The sequence below is a fragment of the Haliotis rubra genome, unplaced genomic scaffold (genome assembly GCF_003918875.1).
Source record: "Haliotis rubra isolate DU_JTF1 unplaced genomic scaffold, ASM391887v1 Scf307, whole genome shotgun sequence".
Classification (NCBI taxonomy): Eukaryota; Metazoa; Mollusca; class Gastropoda; order Lepetellida; family Haliotidae; genus Haliotis; species Haliotis rubra.
Window position 1 is genome coordinate 472,501 of NW_025766977.1, and position 23,705 is coordinate 496,205.

The 23,705-nt window shown below is 40.2% G+C and overlaps 1 protein-coding gene across 4 annotated transcripts in view; it reads left to right on the top strand.

The window, feature by feature from the left end:
• The window catches only part of LOC124282921, a 130,637-nt gene extending 114,442 nt beyond the window's left edge, over positions 1–16,195 (top strand). For all 4 annotated transcript variants that reach the window (XM_046718969.1, XM_046718970.1, XM_046718972.1 and 1 more), the window contains 3 exons: positions 6,705–7,079; positions 11,104–11,320; positions 15,568–16,195. In XM_046718969.1, coding sequence (XP_046574925.1) covers positions 6,705–7,079; positions 11,104–11,320; positions 15,568–15,752 — 777 coding nt within the window. In that variant the 3' untranslated portion in view covers positions 15,753–16,195. The remainder of the gene's footprint in view (positions 1–6,704; positions 7,080–11,103; positions 11,321–15,567) is intronic.
• Positions 16,196–23,705: the final 7,510 nt, after the last annotated feature.

Sequence of the window (23,705 nt, forward strand, 5' to 3'; positions counted from 1 at the left end):
CCCGATCACGATCCACCTTTTTGGGGTTCGAATTCTAAAAATTCTCCGTCTTGATTATGACCCTTGATTTATCAGCACCTTATTCGGACACAGGCCATGAGGATACCTTGTGTATCCAAATATTCGACTTATTATAAAATTAAATCCAAAAACGAAACACAATATAAACTTATAGACCAGGATGGCCGATCGTCCCAGGCGCATCGGGACACTGTGCAGTGTTGCCTACCTAGGCGCGCCAGTAGGAGGTCGTGGGTCGAATCCAACGTTCTCCCTGATGACGATTCTTGGTTTCTCAGGGCCATACCCTTGTTCATTGGGTTTCACCTAAGCAGTAATCCTCCAGGTCCTTCCTTACTTAGCGGTAGGCTGTTGGTTAAAGTGTTCGCTCGTCCCGCCGAAGACCCGGGTTCCAGTCTATCATGAGGTCAATATGTGGAGCCTATTTCTCGTGTCCATCACCCCACCCTCCCCCACCATCCTCGAAATCGATGGAATGACACTTCACAACTTTGGTTTTATTCCTACGTACGGTGACTTGACGTATTACTGCAATACTGTACAAAGCAGCGTAAAACCATATCCAATCACTTCACAACTTTGGTTTTACTCGCACATACGGTGCATGGCATGACGTATCAATGGGATACTGTACAAAGCGGTGGACCCAAAGGACTTGCTAAATGTAATCCTCGCTCCCATTAGCGAGCCACACCGTCAAGATCTGTATCATGTCCAACAGATGGGAACAGTATGGACGATAATAATGAACGATCTTGAATTATTCATTTACTGTTTAGGTATCAACATGAATGGCTATACAGGCACAACAATGAGTCCCCAGGCCGAGAACTAAACGCCTTATCGTCTAGATGATGTTTACCGTTAACAGTCGACGTATACATTCGGGAGCTGTTATGCTCAAAATGGTTTTACTCAATTGATATAGCAGACTGTGCAGAAATTCTGAACCGTTATCCTAAATCGATTTTTTTATTCAGATCAGATACGTCAGAAATGGTTGCCTATTTCCTATATGATTTATTATTCATTGTCTTCTTTTAACATACTCGATCGATATAAACTCTGTCAAAAAAGAAACGCAACCCCTGTCCTCAGATATGAAAAATTCGTTTGAATGAAGTTATTGCTTCCAAACTAAATGTTATTCGAATGTATTGAAATGATACACGTAATTAATGAAGATTACCATCCAAACAACTGCATTTGTACGCATAAGTGTATTTTATTGCTTATTCCGTCACAACGCATGAAATGACCCTCATGGTGACTTCGCACAAAAAAAAACCACATGCAAATCATGAAAATGGCAGTTAATGTAGGGGTGTATAAAAGCCCATGTGCTTTCGTATTATATTCATTCATTTGTCGCATGAAAAGCTGTGTGAAAAATGCCACGATTGAGTGCTGCCGACCGAAATATCGCCATTGGTCGTGTTCAAGCCGGAGAAAGTTTTGGAACTGTTGCACGGCACCTAAATGTTCACAAAACAACGATATCCCGACTTTGGAGCCGCTACAACAACTTCAATTTGACCAACGATCGCCCGAGAAGTGGAAGGCCAAGAATCACGACCCCTTCAAGATCGGTACATCCGGGTCCATCACCTGCGTAATCGGCATGCCCTACCAACCGTGACTGCCACACAAATACCAGGTTTGAGGAGAGTGTCAGCTCAAACGATTAGGAACCGTCTGAAAGAAGCGGGTTTACGTGCCTGTAGACCAGTTGTTGGACCTGTACTACGCCCCCTACATCTCCGCCGACGACTCAGGTGGTGCAACAACGTAAGGATATGGACTTTACAAAACTGGAGGCGCATCTGGTTTTCTGATGAATCCCGTTTTCTTTTGCAACATCACGACGGAAGAAAACGTGTGTATAGGAGACGTCATGAACGTTTTGCGCCCATCTGCGTTCGACAGGGGGGACAGATTTGGCGGAGAAAGCGTTATGGTTTGGGGATCCATCTCATACAACCAGAAATCAGACTTGGTGATCGTTCCAGGGAACCTGACAGCCCAACGTTACATCAACCACGTATTACAGCCTCACCTTCTCCCGATTATTGACCAACAGACACAGATTTTTCAACCAGACAACGCCCGGCCTCATACTGCACGTGCAACAATGAACTTTCTGCAGAATTCCAACGTCAATGTCTTGCCATAGCCCCTCTAAATCACCAGACCTCAACCCTATTGAACACCTGTGGATACTCTGGGTCGACGCGTACGTCAACGTCAGCCGCCGCCACAGACGCTGCAACAGCTCGGCGTTGCACTGCAGGAGGAGTGGAGAGCCATTCCCCAGGAAAGAATCCGGCGTCTTATCCGTTCTTGTCCAAGGAGATGCCGTGCAGTGATTGCAGCTCGTGGTGCTCATACGAGATACTGAGAAAGACGCCCCCCTGGTGACAAACTGGTGTCTGTGAGATGACTTTTGAAATGACAATTTTAAACATGCCCATCTTGGTTATTATTCTGCCAAATTTCAGACTTCTGTCTTAAATAATAAAAATGCTGTGTCGTCTTAAAACTTCAGATCAAAATCTCTAAAATACAGGGGTTGCGTTTCTTTTTTGACAGAGTTTATTTATGTGATTTTAGATGGTGTCATATATTTTGCTTGTGTCGTTCTTCGGCTTGGGGGATATAGCGAGAAAATAGTTCCACGGATATCTGAACCATCTCACTCACTCACTCATAAACACACTGACATCACGAAGTCACTCAGACACTCACTCACTCACTCTGCAGCCACAGCTGCTGCTACTATATGTTGAACGTATTTCTCGTTTGTAAAAATACCTTAACGGTATCACATTCCCATTTCCTTTATCATCCATTATTCATTTTCTTTCTTTTTAAATATTCGATCGATAAATTAAAGAGATTTTAATGGGTCCAGTGATATTTTACTAATGTCTTTTGGGATCTTTGATAAAACATCGAGGAAAAAGACAATCTAAACAACCTCACTTACTTAATCTCCCACCCACTCATTCATTAACTCTCTCACCCACCCCCTCACTCACTTACCCATTCTCTCACTTACTCACTCACTCACTCACTCACTCACTCACTCACTCACTCACTCACTCACTCACTCACTCACTCACTCACTCACCCACTCACTCACCCACCCAAATAATGTATAAATGATGAATAATGATGGGCAGTGGAAGAGGTAATTTTCAAAGCGAAAACTCAGATCCGTTTTATACAAAGTATCATAGCCAAAAATATATCATAGCCAACCACAATATGTAAACGATATTCACCATAGTGGCATACCATCAATATGTCGCGACGCAGTGACATACGACACCCAGCACGCAATGTCATCAGCCGTTCGGGATATAACCTTCCGTTAATCTAAGTCTCGCCACGAAATTAATGATAAAACAGATGAGTCTGCTATCCATCCCCGTGACACAGCCACGTCTCCACGGACAGCAGCATCCCTATGTAATTATCTTCAATAGTATCTTGATGACTCTCTGTCGTGTACGTTATACATTGCTCCAATGATAGATTGTATATACTTGGAAGCTAGACGATTAATATTTCGTTGTATATATCAAAGATAAATTAAAGGTCATCGCCAGTGTCCATCATCCACCGAAGCAGATTCCATTCGGCGTAAAATAGACTTTAAACTTAGATAAAGGCAGTGTGCGCAATAGCCACTGGCCCGCTAACCGTGGCTAGTAAAAATCCAGTCGGGCCAGTAAATCTCCACAGTCACTGGTCCGACTGGATAGTGAATTTTCATGGGGTCATTTTGTAAATATAACACTCTCTCCGACTTGTTAAGTTATCATACACTTATGAATAATGCAAGATTATGGCCTGATAAAAATATTCATTATATTAGAAGCTTAATGATGAAACCCTGGTCTACATTCAAATTTCGGGCTAGTGAGTTATTTTGTGGGTTAGTATAATTCAGGGATATCTAGCCCGACTGGCTAGCAACAAACTGGAAACTATTTCGCACATTAGATGAAGGTAACGAAAATTTAGCTGCTACCGAAAAGTTCATCTAAAGTCTCTGAAATTGACAATGGTCTTAGAAACTCCACTCCAAGGTTTATGTTTTATGGAGAACTTGGTCGAATGCCTTTGGATATTGTAATTTGCAAAAGAATGATTATTTATTGGCACAAGCTAGAACTAGTAACTCTTCCTGTAAAACTGATAACGTAATTCCAGTTGGTTAAACTATGTACAGAAGATTCTTAATTACTGTGGTTTAAGCTATGTATTTCAGAAACCTTTATGTGTTAGCACTAATTACCTTGTTATGTAGGTCGAGAGAATATGAAAGATCAATTTTTCCAAAGTTGGCAAGTTAGTGTTCGTAGCGGCCCAACGGATTCTTATTATCAATACTTGAAAAACTATTCATCTTTCGAAAAATACCTTTTATTACCTAGCTCTGTTTCTATCCCAATCCTGCGATTCAGATCTTGTAATCACAATCTACCTGTTGAAACTGGAAGGTGGACTAATACACCAAGAGAACTCCGAACTTGCCAACTTTGTAAAAGCCCAGCGATTGCCGATGAATTTCGCTATATTTTTAGATGTAAGGCATTTGCTGTCGAACAAGACCTTCATATTCCCCATAAATTCAATACGTTTCCAAATTTTTGTACTTTTCAATCATTATTTACGTCAAAAAAATTGTCAATCTTAAGAAAGCTTTCCAGATATATATCTATCATCAACTCAACACTAAAGAAACTTCACCGAATATAACCAAAATTAACCTACACCTTGTTTTTGTATGCATAATTTGTATGTACTGTCTACTCTTGTACCACCGATGGTGGTTGAATGAGAATAAAGGAATTGGATTGAATTGAACAATCATGACCCAAGATGTTTCCGTAAATGTTAAGCATGACCTACTTTCAGATACACCTGTAATACACCATTTAAAAGTAACTGTGAATGTGTGTGCCTCTGCATGTGGACGTATGTGTGTGCGTGCGTGTGTATTCAGCTTCATACTTGCCTGCCCACAGTGAGCAATATTCTGATTCCGTTGTATATATACTGAAGTTCATAAGAAAGTACACACCTGGTGTTTTGGGACTATTTCCATTAAAACCATAAATATTTCGCTAGCAATGGTGTAATTGGGTACAATATCTGGTGTTTTGGAAACACTTGCACAAGATTTGTGACAAGGCAGAATCAAAACACTTATTAAAATATTAATGCTGTTTTAAAGAAAACATTTTACCAAAGAATCAGGTGACTGTGTACTTTCTTCTAAACGTCAGTTTATTTTCATGTATTTGTTCTTACAGTGATACTCAATCATAGGTAGAGATAGGGTGATAAGAAAATTGTGTTTCCAAGCTTTTTGAGAAAATTACTTTTAAGGCAAAAATACATAAAAGGAAAAGGCTGATTCACATCTAAGAATCCCGAGAAGAAAAACCTATGCACCTCAAGACAAAACAAGATGACTTGACTCCCTTTTGATCCCGCTAATGGGAAACGCCATGATGACGCATGTAAATACTGCCATATTACCTGTTGATAACAGCATTTCAAGCCTTAAACAACAGGTTACCGTGATAACAGCAAATTATTCGGGGGAAGCCCCTCCTCCTTGCACGCAAATACGCCAAGACATCAACAGGGTCAACTATTCGATCATCCCACGTTGTCAACTAAATTACACGGCATTACACAGAGCTTCAGCATTCTTCAGTAGGTTTGCTGGGATTTTGGCATGAGCCTTGATTTGCCCTCCCGGGGGAAATACTCAACACTATGGCAATTGCACGTTAATGGAGGTTGTGTGTTAAGGTGGGCGGCTGTAGCACCGAATCTTACTCAGAAGGGATGTTATAGTGCAATATTTGAGGTCTATGCGTTAGGATATATATATGTCCAAGTTGGAACGAACGTCATGGCCTGTTTACTGTTAAGCTGAACAATCAAATGCTTTAGAATTGCTGTGGAAAAGATTAGTTTCTTATTGTGTATTGACACGTTTTAACACGTTTAACACATGGTTAGAATGGGTCTTCAGCAATCCGTGTTGTCTTAAACGACAACTAACGGGATCGGGTGGTCAGGCTCGCTGACTTGGTTGACACGTGTCATCGTATCCCACTATCGTAGATCGATGCTCATGCTGTTGATCACTGGATTGTCTGGACTCCATTATTTGCAGACCGCAGCCATATAGCTGGAATATTGCTGGGCGCGGCGGTAAACAACAACAAACAAATAAACAAAACTCGGTAAATCCGCGTATTTACCCAAAGTGTGCATACCTGTTCAGAAACTCCTAACTCCATGAACGCATAACAATATGTATGCATATACATTTAAAGCTAGAGAATAACCAGCCACGATCATCTGCCGGAACAGATTTCATGGGTCGTAAAAAGCAAAATAACAGTTACAAGTAGCACTGACGCTTTGAAACCCTTAATCTCCCATATTTTGGCATACAAACATCGATTTAGTTTATTAAATACTAAATAGTAAATTATTTAGAAGATACGCTTCACACAAATAATTAATTAATATCCAAAAAATAAATTAAACAAATTTTAATTCAGTCCAACATCTGGACGTTTTGAAAATATTATCATGATTCAAACTAAAATATCGACCCTCAATTTTACCGTTGCATTCTCTTCTTGCAGTTTACCCGCGAGCATACAAAAGAAATAGAGTACATCCCAGGGCGAAAACTCGTCATCGTTTGTGATGGAGCTAACGGCCAAGCAGTGCGTACGATGGGACTTAGCGACGAGTTCGTACAACATACGTGTAAGGCGTACGCTGCGGTGGCTGCCGTGGATCGCCCGGAGCAACACAATGTCCCCATGCCGGAGAGACGGGTCCACAACCTGCACTTTGACTTGACAGCCTACGGGACGGATACAAGCGAATGTGATGGATTAACGGGATTCTCTTTGAAAATATTTGGCAGTTCCAAGTCCCGTTATATGACGCTTATTGTTCCGAAGTGCGAATCTCCATTAGTGAAAACATTACGTGTTGTGTTAGATAGATCGGTGAGTAGATAATCATTTCTTCATTATCACTTCATTATCCACATGTTTTGTTGCTGTCGGTGTAATTATCACTACTGTCATCATAGGTTTCATTCCCATAATTACAGTCACCACCACAGTTATCGTTATTATCGTCGTCATAATTATCGTTATCGAGGTCATCGTCATCAGTTACAACCAAGGTAGGTAACGGTAATAAGCTTTTCACGCAGCACTGATCCCAATTCGCAAAAATCTCACATCGGGGGGCGATGGTAGCCCAATGGTCAAAGCGTTCACTGGTCGCACCAAAGACCCGGGTTCGATTCCCCACATGGATACAATGTGTGAAGCCCATTTCTGGTTTACCCCGCCGTAATATTGCTGAAAAATTGCTGAAAGCAAATTAAACTCACTCATTTGCCACCGGCAGCGTGGTAAGTACTGCACCCATCAATATCCGGGTTAACACTGGTCAAAGCAACCCATGCTAGACTCTTCAACTCCCTCTTGGCTCTTTCTGTCAGGGGTGTTACACGACTATCGCAATATTCCGGCAATATAACGACGGGGACGATGTGGTTTCAACTGACATTAGGAGTAGAACCACGGAGGCAGCTGAGCCGACCAATCGAACGCTGTGCCTCTAGACCAATTATTTACGGCAACGATATAAAAAGTCCGTTTAGAGCATTTACCGAAACACAATCCACAGGCCGTAAGGGCAAAGTAGAAATTATGTGAATGGATTGCTGAAAATTAGTGTTGACACCAAAAGTGGAAAAGGGTAAGCTTGTCGAACTTTTCCGGTAGCACCGCCAGTCGTAGTCATGGCGATTTTCGTAAACAATAGTGAAGAAATCCATGCAGAGGCCATACAATAGCATCCCTCATGATGTTGACAAGTTGACAAGTTGACAAGTTTCTCTGAACGTCTAAGACTACCATCAGTTCCTGAAACGGCTTAACCAAGTCATTCATGGAATGACCTAGTTTGGAAAGCGTGGTTGTGTCATTCGGTGAAATTTGAATTAAACCACATGGTGTTCAGTACCTACGTAATTGATAACTAGGCCTACTGACGCCAAACCCGGCACGTCGTCTCGAAGAAATATATATACAAGTTGCATGACAAGGAGCGAGAATTATGACATTAGGGTTGGAGAGTTGTAATTTCCTTCATGATCCAGCCCCTGCGTGCTCATCGACTTGACAATGCCCTTCACGAAGGAACTTCCGGCTTATCTTGCCAATATCCGTCAGAAAGGGCATCTCCGCATAGTTCAAATTTTCTACACATCTTGAACTAATGTATGGTTTCAATGTTATTACAAAATGGAATTTGAGGTTTCCCTGGAGCAATGCATTCTCCATTATATACAATATGGTTTCCTGATGCGACTGAAACACGCTTTGTAGCCAAGGCAGCAAACATTTTGAAGAAGGAAAGGGATACGGTTAGGTTGATTAACTCTTTGAAGCTGGTTATACAAAGGCGGATTGGGGTTTGTCCTTTGAAGGGGTATTATATTTTGCACAGTTGGTGCCCTATTTTAACTGAATACCGAGTCATCGATTTTTGTATTGTATGTTTTATAATCAGGCTCCGTGAAGTGGCCAATGATTTCTTTGAACGCGAAGAAGACGGTGGAGTGCCCGCTCATCGGAGAATTAGGCAGAAGTGCAATAGATTTTGTTCACATTTTGGTTCAATTTACGTCAAGACCACATATCCGAGAATGCAACCCTGTGCTTTAAAGTCGTGGTGGAGTATAAGAATTCGAGCTGCCATAGATCTTTTTACGACATTTGGCTGTCCACTTTACGGCAGGATCACATATCCCACAATGCAATTTGGGGCTTTGAAGTCGTGGAGAAATTAGGTAGAGCTGCCATAGATCTTTCACGACATTAGTCAGGCTACTTTACGACAAGACCCAAAATCCCACAATGCATTTTCGGCGCATAAATGTCGCAGCGACATCTATGAATGAGATGCATGAATACAGCAGACGTGAACAACAGGGGGATAATGGACGTGTGTGAATTATTACACTTCACTCCGCTTCCTTCCAGTCCCACAGACATAAATGTGTCTTTTTGAATATACGGGAGTTGCATACCACTAACAGACGAGGAACATACTTCAGACGGTTTCAGACGTTTGCTTGAATAAGTCTGGTTTGGCTTGTCTTTTCTTGCAGACATTAATACAGTAAGTAGCATTCAGGGACTCGTAAAGATACGGTGTCGGATAACGTTAGATGTAGTCAGTCACATTATTATTCCGTGATGGGTTTTCAGATAATGAAACCACGAGGAATAAATCTTTCTTCAGTTCCATTTTAGTGAGTTGGGTTTTAGCAATATTCCATCAATATCACGACGGGGAACACCAGAAAAGGGTTCACACATTGTACCCATGTGGGGAATTGAACCCGGGTCTCCTGTGTGACGAGCTAACGTTTTATCCACTCGGCCACTTTACCACCCTAGTACGATCTCAAATCAGTTAGTTAGTAGAATGTTTTGAATAGTATTACCCTCATGTCATGCTCTGGCAGGGGTAGGGTTGAGTTGGGTTTAATGCCGGTTTGAATAGTATTACCCTTATGTCATGCTCTGGCAGGGGTAGGGTTGAGTTGGGTTTAATGCCGGTTTGAATAGTATTACCCTTATGTCATGCTCTGGCAGGGGTAGGGTTGAGTTGGGTTTAATGCCGGTTTGAATAGTATTACCCTTATGTCATGCTCTGGCAGGGGTAGGGTTGAGTTTGGTTTAATGCCGGTTTGAATAGTATTACCCTTATGTCATGCTCTGGCAGGGGTAGGGTTGAGTTTGGTTTAATGCCGGTTTGAATAGTATTACCCTTATGTCATGCTCTGGCATGGGAAGGTTTGAGTTGGGTTTAACGCATCGTTAGGATGAGAAAGCCACAATAACTCGGTGCGCCTAGTGGCTGCAAGAGTTGTATACTCCCCAGGGAGTTGAGATTGATAATGCGATGTGCCGTTGAGATTGACATCCAATGATCGAGGGAAAAATACCTTGAACATGCACTAGTGTGTGGATATGTGCGCTATATAAATATCCTATAATTAAAAAAATAATAACGCCGTACTGGTGACGTTCTATCACGGTGTGTTAATGTGGGAGGAAGCCCCGAAGTAATGCATGCCATTCGTTCAGTCTCTTGAAACCCATGAGCACGGGTATGGTCCTGACAGACATGGTACTATAATCGGAGCGATCCGAGATTCGAGCCCTCAACCATGGCGCGCCTTTAGAAGGGACGCAGCTATGTTGTACAGCGAATCGCGGCAACTGAGGCGACTGGAACAGCGGGGTACGGTGACGAGGATCATTGAAGTCAGACAGAGACTCTCTACCTGATCCCTACAGTATATATTATGTTATATTTTATGGCATTTCACCTCAGACAACAAGATGTCAGAAACTTAGGAGACCAATTCAGTCACAAATAAACATGTATACCTTTATGATTTATGAGGTTATCTATGGTGTTTAACCACGTCTTAAAGATCGTTTAACTGACTAAGCGACAGACATATTCATGAACGTATGCGGGTGCCAGACTATACTAGGTCGGCTATTACGGGTTATCTAGTACTAGCCCACTGTGGTACCAGGCCACAAATCAACATCGATATCTGACTTGTTATACGACCATACCTAATTTTATTCCATTTAGGGGCGGTGGGGACGCGTAGTGGTTAAAGCGTTCGTTCGTCACGCCAAAGACCCGGGTTCGATTCCCCACATGGGTACAATATGTGAAGCCCATTTCTGGTGTCCCCCGCCGTGATATAGATGGAATATTGCTAAAAGCGGCGTAAAACTAAACTCACTCACTCACTTATTCCATTTATCCCAATCGCCAGGCAGAGTAACAACAACAACCATCCTTTAACACCTCCTGTTGTGACGGGGCATCGGATCGACCCACCGACCTTCCGATCTCCCAGCTTCTATCCACTGGACCACGAGGGTTATTCATGACGTTATTTTATTTGCTTCATTCCAGATGATGAGAAATATCTTCATGAAATGTTTCAACACCTACAAGAGTACCTCTGAACATTCGTTGAGTGATTCCTTCGCTCTAAAATTAATGAAATTCAGCCCACGACTGTTTGAGATCAAGCTGTCGCAGAGACTGGAGACTGTGGCGTACTTCGAAGACTCTGACACGTTTGTTGTCGCCGAGGGAGACGCCGCAAGGTGCTACAATTTCCACACAGGTAACAACTTTACTCATTTATGAATAAGGGGCGGTGGGGTAGCGTAGTGACTAAAGCGTTCGCTCGTCACGCTGAAGTCCCGGGTTCGATTCCCCACATGGGCACAATGTTCGAAGCCCATTTCAGGTGTTCCCCGCCGTGATATTACCGGAATATTGCTAAAAGCGGCTTAAAATCATACTCACTCACTCATTTATAAATAAACCGGCAGTAATTTTATTTCAGCCGCGAACAGCATTAACATTGGAAAGCAATAATTATTCTTTCATTGTTTCTACCAAAAACCTTCCAAAAACCTGTCGGGGAAAGAACGTACTAATCTGAACAAGTCAAAACAATACAAACTCAATTTAAATCAGAATTAAAACCAATAATAGCCGGAGTGCCCCAAGGATCAGTCCTTGGACCCCTTTTATTCTTAGTATATATAAACGACATAGTTGATGGAATCGAAAGTAATATACGTCTTTTCGCAGACGACACATCACTCTATGATCCCCATGCGAGTCCGTTTACTCTTAACTCAGATTTAGACAGAATATCTAAATGGGAAGAAACCTGGCAAGTAAAATTTAATCCAAACAAAACTGAAACTATCCAATTTTCACGCAAAACCAAACCTTCTACGAAACCTCCCCTCTCGATGAACGGTACCCGTATAAATGAAGTGCAGATTCATAAACATTTAGGCAGAACTTTACAGGAAAACCTCCTTTGGCATTCCCACATTAATGAAATGATAAGAAAAATTAGCCCTATGATTAATTGCCTTCGTAGTTTTAAATACAGACTATCACACAAAACTCTCGAAACAATGTATAAATCCTTTATCTTACCTCTATTTGACTATTGCTGTCATCTCTGGGACAATTGTACAAACGAACAGTCCTTGTCACTAGAAAACCTTCACTTAGATGCCTTACGCACAATATGTGGTGCAGTTAGAGGTACAAGCCATGCGAAACTATATCATGAGACAAACCTGACTTCCTTAGCGAAACGGAGAGAAATTTCTAAATTAACATTATTTTACAAAATGTTAAACCATATGGTTCCTGACTATCTTTGTGATCTTGCTCCAGGGAATGTTTCTGATAACAGTAACTACAATCTTAGGAATAATGAAAATTATCGGACTATAAGATGCAAATCTAGTAATTATGCCAAATCGTTTTTGACCGATACAATTAAACTGTGGAATGACCTACCTACAAATGCGACAAACGCTTCCTCTGTTGGACAGTTTAAGAATTTAATCAAACCACAAGTTAATACCAACACAATGTTCGATCTAAATTTTGGTAGTCGATTCTGTCAAATAATACATTGCCGCCTTAGATTGGGATTCAGTGACTTAAACAGTGATAAGTATAATCGTTTCATTTCTGATAATGCTTCTTGTTCCTGCTCACAAGATTATGAGGATGTATTCCACTCTTTTTTCATCTGTCCTAAATATAGCATTCGATGCGAATCCTATTTCTATGAAAAAAGGTTTCTCCCTGCGGGATGTGCTAAATGGTAATAACTCAGTATCACATCAGACGAATATGGATACTCTACGGTCAGTCCATCAAATCATTATTGCATCAAAACGATTTGATTCACAAAAGTGTTTGTAGTTTCTATTATTTTTCATATTTGTATCAACTGGCCACGAAACAAAACCAAGATAAATTGTTGATATCCAAGATTGTTAATGTTCAGAGATAACTTGTTATAACTATTATAAAAATGTACATTACGCATAAATGTGAACCTTCACATGAATTATGGAGCGGCATTAATATAAGCCACTTAGGGTTGTTTGCCAATCCTTTTCTTTGTTCTTGAATGGAATAAAATATGTTTAAACCTCAAACTCAATTAGTGAGTGTGTGAGTTGGGTTTTACGCCGATTTTAGCAAAATTCAAGTAATATCACGGCGGGAGACACCAGAAATGGGCTTCACACTTTGTACCCATGTGAGTAAACGAACCCGGGCCTTCGGCGTGACGAGCGAACGCTTTAACCACTAGGCTACCCCACCGCCCCACACACGTTATTAGAACCTTACAAAGCTTAAAACGTTCGCCGAAATATTTCAAAATTATTCAACAAAACAACTATTACATCCGTATCAAATACACCATCATGGAATAAACATTGCTCGTTTGTTTCATTTTAGCAACCAGCAAAAATATTTGTAGACTTTTGTTTCAAAATACAATGTACTATCATCTAAAAATGAATTTCCCAAGGGAAAAATGTTTTATTAGAGAACCCTGTATTTATTGTGCCATTCAGTGTAAATATAGAATCAATGACGCTATTCTGTTGACATAATGCTTGTCTGACAACCATATTCCATGTACATAATCCGGAACACAAAGGCCACGCATTCACCAAGATCATATATTTGCCATCGTAAATAAACTCAAGGTCTCTTAAACGTATGTGAAACTGCAAGATATTAAATCGTTAACCGTGGTATATTGCTAATTCACTCTCACGAACGTTCCAATGTGTTGTTTCCATGGCAACGGGATGGAATAAAACATGATTTTATGCTTTCATATATGACATATTGGTAATAGTGTTGTAATATGTCTTCATCTTCAATACAAGACAGATGATTTGGGTTTTTTCTTAAAACGAAAACACTTTAATCAAAGTCTCCCTGTGGCGCCATTTCTCATTTAGCAGCTGTGGCATTTGCAATATTGTGAAATGTTTTGTCAGAAGCTATACTTCAACTGAGCAAGTTTTCCGAAAAATTAAGATGGATGGAAAGGTAGCACGATATAAAAACTGAACCTTTATATTTCAATTTGCGTTCTTCTCATTACAGAAAACGTAGGTTTAGACTGAATATATATAAATATATCCCCCTAATCCAGAACCCCACCCAGGGTAACAAGAAGTACCAGCTACCTTTTAAAATTGTTCGGTGTGACGCGAAGTGACGAACCATCGACCCTCTGTTCTTTTTGAAGACGTTTTATCCACTACACTTAGGCTGTAATGGATAAAAGATCAAAGCCTTTCTAAAAGACCTCATTCCATCTGTTTGACCGGTCATGTTTTAGGTGTTAGTACGGTATAGATACACCGCCTGAGAACCTAACGATATAGGAACACGATCTTGATTGATTATGTAACGTTAGTGCTTATGTGAAAATGTATTACTCTGACGATCGGATAAACGTTTAGTGTAATATTGATATCTTCTTTGAGTGGCATTTTAGAATAGGGAAGTACAATATAGAACAAACTTTATGGATAACAACTTCTTTTTATTCGTGAGTGCGACGTTTCGATACAACGGTACAAGGTCTGTATCGAAACGTCGCACTGAATATATCCATAAAGTTTGTTCTATATAATATGGATATGTGCCTTGTCATAATGCCACACCCGTAATTGTTCCAGTTATACCAGGTTTACACTTGAAAATTCCATTTGACCAAAAAATTAAAGAAGTAAATCAAAACGTTACTAGGCTTGATTTCGTATATATGTGTGGACCAACAGGAACTGTTCATGGTAACATCTTCCACTCTCTGTTCATGTGTTTTTAGCCGCCATCAAACATAGATGTATGCTTTTTTGCCCTGCATTTTATAGGAATATGTTCTGGACATCCAACATGATCAACGAACTTACTTGCATATTTGTTTGACTCGTCATTACGCGACCAACCTGCCTTTCATTGTCGCTGTCTGTTTGTTTTGGTTGAATATTCTGTTTGTTTTGTTGTTGTTTGATTTTGGGGGTTTTTTTTGTTTGTTTTGGTGTGGTGTATTGTTGTTTTTGGTTGTTTTTTTGTTTGTTGTTGTTGTTTTTTAGGGGGATGTGGGGGGTGTTTTTGTTAGCTTTTTGTTGTTTGGGGGTGTGGTTGGGGGGTGGAGGTGTTGTGTGTTATTGTCCCCCGCCGGAACGTGGAACGGGGACCTATATTCAGCAGCGTCCGTACGTCCGTCCGTACGTACGTCCTGATTCTTGTTAACGCGATATCTCATGAACTGTTGTACCCAATGTTTTCAATTATGCTGACAGCCTACATTGGGTGATTATACAGACACCAGTCATTTCAGGCATGTTTTATCTAACAAAAATATAAAAAAGTAGTAAATATGTAAATATTTCGTTCTTCTTTAGCGGCGGGGGACATTGCCATATTAGTGGCAAACACTTGTTTTGGGTTTGGTTTGGGCTTGGGGCGTCATAGTTTCAAGTTTTCGTAACACCTCTTTCTCTTTTGCAGGTTTAGATGTCAACATAGGAATAAAAGGCATTATGACATTACCAAACTTTCTCTCGATGGTTCCAACGGCCATGACGGAGCACTCAATCATGAAGGCAATGATGTACAAGTCCCGACAGGCGGACCAAGTTTGCAAAGACTTTGTCAAGAATGGTTTGAGAGACTATATGTTCAGCAAGCATTGACCCTGATGAGGAAAAGTAATGGTGCTTCTGAAAGTTACAGAGTTTGGTGTCAGCTTCAACGGCCTTGGGTAACATTGGAGTATGGGATGGTTGAATCTGATGTTGATGTCGTAGGAAGCTGTGATGGTGAGGTTTGGGAGTCACTACTACACCGGGATGACAAGACACCGCGACAACGTCTGTGTCTCTCTGCAAAGTCGTCGCAGACATTGAATTTGTTCACATTATGCTTGTGGTCACCACACCAAGACTCCAAGACATCGTCAATTTCTCAGAGTAAGGTCATGACTAACGTCTCAAGATCGTGGACACCACGGCACAACCCCACAGTGTCGTCACACCGAGACACCATCTGTGCCAGCTAGCAAGGTCATGACTGACGTCCCATGATCGTGACACCACGGTTGACATTGTCGTCACACCGAGACACCATGCAAGGTCATTATGACTACATGATGACTACGTACAACGTAAAGACAGTGTGCTCCACTAAGGTCAAAACTAACGTTTGATCTGTCAAACATGACGCATTTGAAATCTATGGCAACACCACATGTTTTCTGTCTATTAGGTCCTAGCTTAAACTGTTTCTGTTCACAGTGAACAAGGTCATTGATGGAACAGCTCGTGTATTTCATTTCAAAGTCTCGAATCCATGGACCTTATGTTGTTATTTGGCACGTGTAAATTCAGGAAACCTCGATCAGAGGCGCGATGTCTTCAGAACACCATTGGTGCCAGATACAACAGACGGCAAGCAGGAAATGACGTCCAAGGGCATTATGGGACGAACATTATGCAAATACAGCAAATATTGGGAAATGACTATACTGTCTAATTTCCCGCATTCTTGGAATAATTAAGATACTGCATCTTTGTATTCAAACTAGGTGCAATATGTCCTTTCCGAATTTGGACTAATCCAGATCTTTGTCAATAACGGATGACGTTCTATATAGTACAGCCGCTTCGTTTTGTCCAGTCTGTTTAGGATACTTCAACAGATACTACCGGGTCAAGCAAGCACTGAGTCATATATGGCTACTATAAGAATACCCATAACGCATTAGCGTGGTCAAGTAGAACATGCCCTGTACGTGTATCTCCAAACTCCGCTCCCCCGCGAGGTTTACCACTGAATATATTTCCATACGTAGTTTGAAGGTCCATTTGTCTACCGTATAGAAAGTTCCAGTCAGCCATACTCAATCCTGTACAAAATTCGGAATCCCTTGAATCCAGTTGTCGTCAAACCTACTCCTTGTCCCCTTCCATGAATAACGTATGTAATAATGTAAGCGCCACCTTTGCTAATTCACAAAGCTTCGACAAATACACACAAGAAGAGATAGGATATGTGTTGAGTCCATTTCACAATCAAATGTCATTTACATACTTACATAATTATGTTGATAAAAAGATATAAAACTGAAACCCTGTACTGGTCTTGCAATGAGATAAAGAAGTATTTTTTGGTTAAGATTCTTTGTCACAATCACTTTGGCGATACTTCTAAAAGTAATTAAATTACCGTCTCGTCAATGGTACATAATAATAATAATAATAATAATAAGGGTACTTATATTGCGCAATACTCCATACCACAAAGGGGCATGCTCAAAACGCGCACAAATGTTTAAAAACAAACACATCAAAAAGTCATATGAATCAGTATTGTAGTAAATATGAGCTTGGAGAGAGTTACTGTTTATATCGACTGAAAAGGTGTGTTTTGAGGTTACGCTTGAACACTTGAAGGGATGGAGCTGTACGTAATTTAAGTGGAAGTGAGTTCCATAGTGCGGTTGCAACTGAAGCAAAAAGAACGGGCACCAAATGTCTTGAGGTTGAATGATGGAGGATCCAGCAGGTGTTGGTGACTGGATCTGAGGGCGTGAGCAGGAGTGTATGGTGTGAGAAGATCACACAAGTATGAGGGAGCCGTGGAGTTAACACACTGGTAAGCGAGAGTGAGTACCTTGCAATCAATTCTTTCATGGATCCGTAACCAGTGTAAGGAATCCAGAATGAACTGTACGTCACAGGACGGCTTAGAACGGCTAACAAGACGGGCAGCTTTATTTTGGAGAGATTGTAGGCGCTTTCCCCCTGATAACATACTCGGAGACCGTTTTCAAAACACTAAATTTGTTCAGTAGTTCTATTACAAAGCGTACTGAAGTGTATATCAAATAACTCGAGAAACAATTCTATTTACTTATGTCACCGTTTGTGTAAAATGAAATTCACCGCGAGCACAGTGGCGTGGCACTGTAATGGCGATGTATAATGCTCCCTTTACTTGTGGGGCGTAGGGGTAGCCTAGTGGGAAAAGCGGTTGCTTGTTGCGCCGAAAACCAGGGTTCGATTCCCCACATGGGTACAGTGTTCGAAGATTAGCTCTGGTGTCACCCGCCGTGGTATTGCTGTAACATTCAAACTTCACTCACTCACTCACTTACCTGTCCGCGTGATATGCCCTATATCATAATCCCATCTGAGATGAGAGTCAAAAGGAAGTGCACCAAGTTTGTTTCTCATATAATTGTAAATTGTCATAACTCCTATTGTCAAAATTGATTTTGTGTACTAAACCATTACTCATTCTTGTCGCAGTTTGTAAAAAGGATTCTTTGGCTGGTCAGTGTGGGCTAAAAATAATTTGATTCAGCTAAGACTGGGGTGAACCTGCAAATATTTGCCCCCTCATATTGTAAATTTGTGCGGAAAAGGCATTTCGTTAAAGATAAGATGTGTTTTATGTGACCTTTTATTTAAACTCTTAATTTTAATTGTTTAAGTTTTGAATCAATAATATTTCTTAAAATTACACCACGTAGGAATATTCATTGAGGGCTGACTAAGCGATGAAATAAAGGTCATATTTTTTTTAAATAACGTTGCTCACTAAAGATCAATAAATCAAACACCTGGTTAAATCAATTGTGATCCTTCTGGTGAGTACGGCGCAATCGTACTTCTCAGCCTGTGTATCGAACCGGTTGTATTTCTAAGTAAGCAACTACTTGACTGTTTTAATTTATTAGCTAAAACATAAAGACAATGAAATTTAGTATCTCAAATTAATATTTTGAAATAGGATCCTTCCCAATTCTAAAACACAACTGAAATAAGAAAATGAAATGGTGATTGAAAACGGTAGATATGTGAAATGCGATCCGTTACAAATGTTTAAAAACAATCTGAGTATAAATTTTGAGCCCACGACCAGCTGGTATCAATCATAATGTCACATTCGATAGAATGTATACATCTTCAAACCAACATGTCTTTTTCATGATTTATTTTATAACGACAGATGTCAAAGTTCTGATTGCTGAAACATTTCCAATTGAATTTTTCATCATTTTCTGTCGCAACATTGAAGAAAACATATTGCTGTAATCAGTTTAACGGAAAGCAGTATCTGGAAAGAAGACATAAAAAAGAATTAAACACATTAACTGTAGTCTGTACAGGAAGGACGCGGCCATGTACCCATGTCGTCTGACAGCTGAGCGGAAGAAAGGGGAAATTACTTGGCAATTGTGTGTCTGTGTTTGACATGGAACCATTATTCAATGGGTCGTGTCGCGTTACGCTCCCAACAAAACAACGTGCAGATACATTCGTGACATCTCGACTTCTTCCGTAACGTGCAAGAAGTTCTCCCGTAATGACACGAATGGTGCAGGTGCGTCGTCATGATTCGGCCATTTCCGTAAACTGTAAGAAGCTTGTCCGAGAATTAAACAAACGTTCAGTAACCAGAGAAAGACATGTGTGGCAACTCGCCTATTTCTTTCAACTGCAAGAAAAACACCCCGGAATTACTCGAGAGCAACATTGACACACTTTATGGACAACGTCTTTATTTGGTGAGTGCGACGTTTCGATACAGATTCCTGTAGTGATTGTTGTAACCTGCTTGACAGGGGTACAGGAATCTATATCGAAACGTCGCACTCACCAAATAAAGAAGTTGTTATCCATAAAGATTCTCTATATTGTACTTCCAAACTTCTAAAATGCCACTCAAAGATGTTAGGACACGAGTGGTAACAAAACAGCGGGCTCAGTGCACTAAAAAGTCTGTTTACGTTCTTGTTTTTTAAAGGATTTTTGTCATGCAATAACACCTCATATGCCGTGGTTAACGTAAAAGAGTGTCCCAATTGACATGAAATCCTGCTCAAACGTTTGATCAGCGTTACAAAGTTCAAGGCCTCATTGAGATATCGAAATGTTTTTCATGGGTACAATGTGTGAAGCCCATTTCTTGTGTCCCCTGCCGTGATGTTGCTGGAATATTGCTAAAAGCGGCGTAAAACTAAAAACACTCACTCACTCACTGAAAATGTTTTAGTTGACATATTGTGGACATATCAAGTTTGACGTATCAATGACCAAAGTAATGTCCAAAGTAATTCCATATTCCGAATATACAATACAGTGTATAGGTACTGGGTTTTTGCAAGTGGACAATTGACTTGCCTTTCCGTGTGTTTATGAAGAATGTCACCGATGGGGCTGGATAAGCTCATTTTTTCACGAACACCTTTACCATGACAATTTGATATTGGTGCATAAACACACGCATGATATAGTTGGAATCGGACAATTATATCTGGTCAGAAATCTCTTATTATCATAACTGGTTTTATCGCTTTTATGACAAGTAATTGTTATGAAAGCATCCACTACGCACCGTCAATCGTTGCTCTGCGTTAAGCGATATACAGAAAATCATGTGATATTATTATATTTGTCTTGGAAGCAAAATCCAACGATGTATTTTTCATGGATGTTTGTGAAAAAGGTCACATTCTTGTCGCGTGTATGTGTGTTCATGCAACAGCTTGTTTGTTAATTAATATCATGTAATATCTGAACTTTTATTGCATTAGCTTCATACTGTTTGATATTTTATATTAAATATCTATTTTATTTAAAAGATATATTAGTACTGTTGATGATTTTTAAGCATATTGTCCTTATCGCCACAGCGGTATTTTTTCTAAAAAAGTAGTGATTGGTAGACAGACAATACAGTTGAATAATAGGAACGGTAAATATATACATATATATTTTTCAGAAAGAAAACAACGAATATTGACTAGTGTTGAAAAGGGGATAGATGAATTAAATAGAGTTCTTAGTTTTAAGATGGTAATTTACATTTGGGTATGAGAGAGAACCGTTACTTCGACATGTTTGTAACGGTAAACGAACCATTGTATTATGTCAGCACTGAGTGCAAGAGAGAGATATGTATGAGAGTAAGTAAAGCAATGTTGCACATTTTGTATGAACATTCCCGTTGTTTTGTTCAGTTTATCTATGTCAGTACAGTTAATAAATACAAATTCTCTCATGAAGAGAGTTATTGTGTGACTTTTTTCGGCTCCCATATGTCAAAGTTCATGATTATACTGGCATGGGCGTCCATTTAAAGAAGAAAACAAACACATACTCTTTTATCTGGTACCAAAATCATCAGGAGTTGGGGCGGACATTGTCTCTGTTTAAGATCAATCTCCGCCATATTGTGGATATATGGTCCAAACACTCGATTGTGGGCCAGACAATCCAGTGATTGACAACGTGATCATCGATCTTGGCAGTTGGTATCCGATCTCATGCATCAATGACCAAACATGAATGCGAGTCTCTTACAACAAGCATCGGTTACTGAAGACCAATGAAAATAGATATTTTCAAAGGGGCACAAGCATCGGTTACTGAAGGCCAATCAAAATAGATATTTTCAAGGGGGTACAAGCATCGGTTACTGAAGGCCAATGAAAATAGATATTTTCAAAGGGGTACAAGCATCGGTTACTGAAGGCCAATGAAAATAGATATTTTCAAAGGGGCACAAGCATCGGTTACTGAAGGCCAATGAAAATAGATATTTTCAAGGGGGTACAAGCATCGGTTACTGAAGGCCAATGAAAATAGATATTTTCAAGGGGGTACAAGCATCGGTTACTGAAGGCCAATGATAGATAATAGCATCGGTTACTCAAGGCCAATGAAAATAGATATTTTCAAACAAGCATCGGTTACTGAAGGCCAATGAAAATAGATATTTTCAAAGGGGTACAAGCATCGGTTACTGAAGGCCAATGAAAATAGATTTTATTTTCGGTTACTGAAAGGGGTACAAGCATCGGTTACTGAAGGCCAATGAAAATAGATATTTTCAAGGGGTACAAGCATCGGTTACTGAACAAGCATCGGTTACTGAAGGCCAATGAAAATAGATATTTTCAAGGGGCACAAGCATCGGTTACTGAAGGCCAATGAAAATAGATATTTTCAAGGGGTACAAGCATCGGTTACTGAAGGCCAATGAAAATAGATATTTTCAAAGGGGCACAAGCATCGGTTACGGAAGGCCAATGAAAATAGATATTTTCAAAGGGGCACAAGCATCGGTTACTGAAGGCCAATGAAAAAGATATAAGCATCGGTTACCGATTTTCAATGAAAAAGGGGTACAAGCATCGGTTACTGAAGGCCAATGAAAATAGATATTTTCAAAGGGTACAAGCATCGGTTACTGAAGGCCAATGAAAATAGATATTTTCAAGGGGTACAAGCATCGGTTACTGAAGGCCAATGAAAATAGATATTTTCAAGGGGGTACAAGCATCGGTTACTGAAGGCCAATGAAAATAGATATTTTCAAAGGGGTACAAGCATCGGTTACTGAAGGCCAATGAAAATAGATATTTTCAAGGGGGTACAAGCATCGGTTACTGAAGGCCAATGAAAATAGATATTTTCAAAGGGGTACAAGCATCGGTTACTGAAGGCCAATGAAAATAGATATTTTCAAAGGGGTAGGGGTACAAGCATCGGTTACTGAAGGCCAATGAAAATAGATATTTTCAAGGGGTACAAGCATCGGTTACTGAAGGCCAATGAAAATAGATATTTTCAAGGGGTACAAGCATCGGTTACTGAAGGCCAATGAAAATAGATATTTTCAAGGGGTACAAGCATCGGTTACTGAAGGCCAATGAAAATAGATATTTTCAAAGGGGTACAAGCATCGGTTACTGAAGGGGGTACAAGCATCGGTTACTGAAGGCCAATGAAAATAGATATTTTCAAAGGGGTACAAGCATCGGTTACTGAAGGCCAATGAAAATAGATATTTTCAAAGGGGTACAAGCATCGGTTACTGAAGGCCAATGAAAATAGATATTTTCAAAGGGGTACAAGCATCGGTTACTGAAGGCCAATGAAAATAGATATTTTCAAGGGGTACAAGCATCGGTTACTGAAGGCCAATGAAAATAGATATTTTCAAAGGGGTACAAGCATCGGTTACTGAAGGCCAATGAAAATAGATATTTTCAAAGGGGTACAAGCATCGGTTACTGAAGGCCAATGAAAATAGATATTTTCAAGGGGGTACAAGCATCGGTTACTGAAGGCCAATGAAAATAGATATTTTCAAGGGGTACAAGCATCGGTTACTGAAGGCCAATGAAAATAGATATTTTCAAGGGGGTACAAGCATCGGTTACTGAAGGCCAATGAAAATAGATATTTTCAAGGGGTTACAAGCATCGGTTACTGAAGGCCAATGAAAATCGTTATTTTCAAGAGTTACAAGCATGGGTTGCGAAAGGACAATACAAATCGTTATTTTCAAGGGTTACAAGCATGGGTTGCGAAAGGACAATGCAAATCGTTATTTTCAAGGGTTACAAGCATGGGTTGCGAAAGGACAATGCAAATCGTTATTTTCAAGGGTTACAAGCATGGGTTGCGAAAGGACAATGCAAATCGTTATTTTCAAGGGTTACAAGCATGGGTTGCGAAAGGACAATGCAAATAGATATTTTCAAGGGTTACAAGCATGGGTTGCGAAAGGACAATGCAAATCGTTTTTTTTCAAAGGGTTACAAGCATGGGTTGCGTTATTTTCAAGGGACA